The following is a 6000-nucleotide window of genomic DNA, read 5'->3' as shown; positions in this document are numbered from 1 at the left end:
GGAGACAGCGTAAGACCCTGTCTCAAACATATATACACACACACACACACACAGAGGCAAACATACACACACATAGAGGCAAACATACACACACATACACACACACACACAGAGGCAGAAGATCTGAACAGACACTTCCACGATGAAACACCACTACACATCTATAAAAATGGTAAAAGTTTAAAAGACTGACCATATCAGTAACAAGCATGTGGAAGATTGGAACTCTCATAAACTATCACTTTTGGTGGGAATGTAAAATGGTACAGCCATGCTGGAGAACAGTTCAGCGTTTTCTTAAAACATTAAACACGTACCTACCATACGGCTTGGTCATTCCGCCCTCAGGTATTTGCCTAAGAGAATGAAAGCATATGTCCACATGAAGACAAATGTTCATAACAGCTTTATTTATAACAGCCCCAAACTGGAAACAACCGAGGTGTCCATCGATAGGTCAGTGAACAGATCTATTCAATGAAGTGTGCGCAGCAATGAAAAACACAAAAACTCTTGACACATGCTACCACATGGATGAATCTCAAAATAACTAGACAGAGTAAAATAAGCCTGACCAAAAAAGGGATACATATTGTATGATTCCATTTACATAGAATTCTAGGACATGCAAACTAATAACGGGGCCCAAGAGCACTTGGGGATGATGGATCTGCTCCTCACTTCAATCGCGGTGACGGTTTTATGTGGGGTACACATATGCCAACACACTGTACACTTTTGATCCGTGCAGTTTATCGGATGTCAAGTACACCTCCTAAAATAAAAATATTGATGGGCTCTACATTCTGGCAGTAGAACTATTATTTTCAGCTTGAAGTATTAGCTACACTTTGGTAAAAATATTTTTGAATTTTATCTTCACAGTCACAGCAAGGAAAACAAGAGGTATACACATTCACTGATTGAAAAAAAAAGTCATAAACTTGTCCCCGTATCTGTGGGGGCTTGGTTCCAGGACTCCTGAGGATACCAAAATCATCAGATGCTCAAGTCCCTGATAAAAAATGGTGCAGTATTTGCATATAACCTACCCACATCCTCCTGTACTCTTCAGATCATCACTAGATTCCTTATATGACCCCATACAATGTAAATGCTGTGGAAATAGTTGTTATACTGTATTAGAGAATAATAACGAAAAAAAGTCTGCATGTTTGGTACAGATGCAATTTTTTCTTAAATATTTTTGATCTGCAGTTGGTTGAATCCACAGATATGGATACAAATACAGCAGGCTGTCTATATACTAAGAAAAACTACAAAGTGAAAATGAGGAATTCTCATTCAGTAAATGAAACCAAATCTACCGTATTTCTCAACAACGAATAAAACCACCTAAGAGTCAATCATTTGGTGTCTCTCTCCTGCATATTGCTGTGGTTTACAGCAGTGGTGCTCTTGGGTTCAGAAACCTGAACTGTGGTCTTCAGTTGTTCCCCAAGCTCCTCTATCAGAGGTCCAGACGCTCCAAGAGGCTGGGAAGAGGCAAGTGGCTTTCCCTGATTAGCATCAGACTCCTGGATGGCTGTGTTTCTGCATGCTCCACCATCAACAATAAGAAGGGCACTGCTTTCTTCAAGAAAGGGACCTTGCAAAGAATTGACTGTCTCAGATGGACTATCTTTGAGTTCATCTTGTTCTGAATCTGAGTCTGAGTCTTCATTTCCAGATGACACGGTGCTGTTTGAGTCCTCCGAATCACTTGCCTCAGAGCTGGAGCAAAGTGTCTGCTGCCCAGAAATTGAATGGGCTGCTTTTAATGCAGTTTCCTCCTCCTGGACAAGCAGTGCTGCTGTTTCTAGTTCTTCCAGTTCTAACCCCAGCTGGGCCTTTGTAAGGGAGACTTCCTTTAAGGCTTCTGCAAGAGTTGCCAACTTTTTGGATCTTGAAAACATTTTAAGAACAAAGATTAGAATTATTTATTAATTGGCCTGGGGATAACAGGGTATATAGCTTCCAAAAAAATAAAGTTGAATCCATATTTTAAATGGCACACCAGGATATATACCATAACAGATCCAAGATATATTTTTTAAAAAGCTATTAAAAGTATTACAGGGAAACACAGATTTCCTTTATGACCCTAAGAAGGAGGAAGGCTTTTCTAACTATGACTCAAAATTCAGAAGCCACAAAAGAAAAGACTGATAAATTCAACTAAATAAAATCAATTTCTTGGCCAGGCACGGCAACTCACGCCTGTAATCCTAGCACTTTGGGAGGCTGAGGTGGGTGGATCACCTGAGGTTAGGAGTTTAAGACCAGCCTGGCCAACATGGTAAAACCCTGTCTCTACTAAAAAATACAAAAAAATAGCCGGGCACAGTGGCAGGCACCTGTAATCACAGCTACCTGGGGGGCTGAGGCAGGAGAATCACTTGAACTCAGGAGGTGGAGGTTGCAGTGAGCCAAGATCACACTACTGCACTCCAGCTAGGCAACACAACGAGACTCCATCTCAAAAAGAAAAAAAAATCAATTTCTTCTGGGTAATATATCTATAATAAGCGCATATATGTATGTATGTGTGTGTGTGTGTGTGTGTGTGTATGTGTGTGTGTGTATTCTAATAAACCCTAATTCTCCTAACAGAGTTCCTAATAATGGATATATAACAATCCAACAGAAAAATGGACAAGCAGACAATTTTCACAAAAGGAAATATAAGTAACTCTTAAATGTATTAGATGTTCAACTCCAGTCAAATAAGAGAAACACAAATTAAAGTCATATGTGAGATATATTTTTTATATGTCAGATTGGCAAATACCCAAACATTTGATATTATTCTGTTAGCAAGACTGCAGGAGAAAAGGCACTTTCATATACTGATGGAGGCAGATTAAATAGCTACAACCCCCAAGGAGAACTTGGCAATAACTTTCAAAATGGAAAATGTATATACCCTGGACCCAGCAAGCCCCATGTCTAAAAATTAAACACATGTAGCACACATACTACATAACATAGGTCTGAGGTTATTTACTATGACATCATTTTTTAATACCTAAAAATGGGAAACAACCAAATGTCCTTGTTATAAGACTGGTTGACTGGTGAAATAAGTTATGGCATATCCATACAAAGGAATAGCCTACAGCTGTACAATGAATGAAGTTCTCCATGGGCCAATCCAGACTTACTGCTTAACAACACAAAAGGCTCACCATATGTATATGCTACATATATATAAAAAGGGAAAATAACAGGAAAGATATCAAACAGATGTTTCTATTTGCTTGTATACTTCTCAATAAACTCTCCAAAGTAACAGAAAACAGTAACTTCTGTAAAGGAGATAGCGTGGGAACTGGAAATATGGGGGATGACAAAGGATGATGGTGTGATGGAGCCTTTTCACTGCCATTGTTTTATTTTTAAACCTATATAAATGTATAAATGTTCACAATCTTAAAATGTACAAGGAGGGAAAGCAATATCAGCAGCATGGAGTACTTTTTCTTTTTATGAGAAAACCATTTCATATTATTTCAGAAGATTTTTTTGATTTTTTTTTTTTTTTTTTTGAGACCGAGTCTCACTCTGTCGCCAGGCTGGAGTACAGTGGCGCGATCTTGGTTCACTGCAACCTCCACCTCCCGGGTTCAAGCAATTCTCCTGCCTCAGCCTCCCGAATAGCTGGGACTACAGGCGCGTACCACCACGCCCAGCTAATTTTTTTGTATTTTCAGTAGAGACAGGGTTTCACCATGTTAGCCAAGATGGTATTGATCTCCTGACCTCGTGATCCACCAGCCTCGGCCTCCCAAAGTGCTGGGATTACAGGTGTGAGCCACTGCGCCCAGCCGAAGATTCATTTCCTCTAAATTACTTGCTAGATTTATAATATTACATTGTATCGAGTAAATAAACTTTTCCATTATTAACTTGGATGCAATTAGTTGTTTTTTGTTTCTAAAAGAACCAACATGACAGAAACTGGCATTCTCCAAAGATGACTACTCTTCTAAAGGGGAAATCTAATGTGACAACTGAAGAAAGGTGGCAGTGAGTGAAAGTGGTAAACATGCTGACATGGTTTCTGTGTTTCCCCGACTCCAAAGATAAAATGAATGTACAAAACATTGAGTGGCTTTGATACAAACTGGATGAGGGTGAGTTTACAAGATAAATTCATTTGTAAAAGTGTAGTCCATCCCATAACATTGGGAAAATGAGACTTCATTTCAGTGCAACTGACAGTACAATGGGAAATACCGAACAAAGATGGTATTTTAATCTGGGTGTCCACATGTACCTGAAATGCTATTTCTCAAAATACTTAGCACAATAATGAGATTGTGCAGGGATTGCCCCCCCACCCCCTACAACCCCTGCTGCCCCTTCACACGTGTAATCAGGCCACAGAAGCACCACTGCAGTGCCCAAGGGTGAGCGGGAGGCACAGTGTGGTGAGTGGAACAAGGGCAGTCACCATTGTTGATGGGTAGCTTTCTCTTATGCAAGGAAAGCCCTGGGTTTCAGTGCCAGAATTTCCTTAGAAAAAAGGGAGGGGTGGCCGGGCCGCGGTGGCTCAAGCCTGTAATCCCAGCACTTTGGGAGGCCGAGACGGGCGGATCACGAGGTCACGAGATCGAGACCATCCTGGCTAACACGGTGAAACCCCGTCTCTACTAAAAAAATACAAAAAATTAGCCGGGCGAGATGGCGGGCGCCTGTAGTCCCAGCTACTCAGGAGGCTGAGGCAGGAGAATGGCGTAAACCCGGGAGGCGGAGCTTGCAGTGAGCTGAGATCCAGCCACTGCACTCCAGCCTGGGCGACAGAGCGAGACTCTGTCTCAAAAAAAAAACAAAAGAAAAAGGGAGGGGTTAGGGTAAAGAGGAAAACCAAGGTGACATCCACTAGAGTCAGTTAATGATTCACCAAAGCGTTATAACCCCTGGCTAATCTAATCTTTTATCAGTCTGAGGCATTTTTAAAAGCATAGTTATGGAATATGACGGCTGCAACATAATTTGCATTTATACCCAAGATAGTTGTAGATGATGTCCACCAATATTTTTAAACCTTGAGTACCAGTGGTAAAGGATTCAGTCTGAGCTGCTGCAAAGTTCGTTCTGTCTAAGAACTAGTACACCACTCTGTTTCTCTATGAAGGGGAGTTCTCTCATGCAGCTTAAGAAATAAAGAGTAATAAATTTGGGAAAATGGATACTGCCTCTAATACTAGAAATAAAAACATATAAAATAAAAGCTTTTACTTTACTGAAGATATATCTCATTTTAATCGTCACGACAAATACTTCTCAACAATATACAAAGGATGATGTTCCACTAACATCACTGCGCTTGCTCCATTAACCACCCTGTGAATCAGTACCATTGTTATCCCTATATTACAGATGAGGAAACTGGAGCTTGCAGGGGTAGGAGAGCCACTGAGGTTCACTCAGCTAACAAGGGGCGGTCACGACTGGAAACCCAAGCCTCACAACTCCAGCCCTCTTCCCATTCCATCAAAGGACCTCCCATGAATACACAGGCTCTGCAAAGTGTTCTTTTTTTTCTTCTTTTTTTTTTTTTTTTTTTTTTTTTTTTGAGACAGAGTTTCACTCTTGTTGTCCGGGCTGGAGTGCCATGGCACGATCTCGGCTCACCACAACCTCCGCCTCCTGGGTTCAAGCAGTTCTCCTGCCTCCGCCTCCTGAGTAGCTGGGATTACAGACACGCGCCACCATGCCCGACTAATTTTGTATTTTTAGTAGAGACAGGGTTTTTCCATGTTGGTCAGGCTGGTCTTGAACTCCTGCCTCGGCCTCCCAAACTGCTGGGATTACAGGCATGAGCCACTGTGCCTGGCCAAAGTGTCCTTTCTTAAAGCCACATTCTTTACTTCTTCCCAATTTGAGCTCCACTCAGCATCTTCCAACTGAGCAAGTTCTGACTTGCACAAAGCCCAGAATCCTCCAAAGAAATTGTGACTAATATATTTAGCTTAACGATGTTAAATGAAGTAT

General features: G+C 41.2%; 1 protein-coding gene across 1 annotated transcript in view; it reads right to left on the bottom strand.

Annotated features, from left to right (window-relative positions):
- Positions 1–380: 380 nt before the first annotated feature.
- The window catches only part of SHQ1 (SHQ1, H/ACA ribonucleoprotein assembly factor), a 108221-nt gene continuing 102601 nt past the window's right edge, over positions 381–6000 (bottom strand). The window contains 1 exon segment of the mRNA XM_017892153.1: positions 381–1905. Coding sequence (XP_017747642.1) covers positions 1368–1905 — 538 coding nt within the window. The 3' untranslated portion in view covers positions 381–1367.

This window comes from Rhinopithecus bieti, unplaced genomic scaffold (assembly GCF_001698545.2).
Source record: "Rhinopithecus bieti isolate Rb0 unplaced genomic scaffold, ASM169854v2 scaffold_21542, whole genome shotgun sequence".
Taxonomy (NCBI): Eukaryota; Metazoa; Chordata; class Mammalia; order Primates; family Cercopithecidae; genus Rhinopithecus; species Rhinopithecus bieti.
Note: the sequence above shows the minus strand (reverse complement) of the source record. Positions and strands in the feature narration are given on the sequence as shown.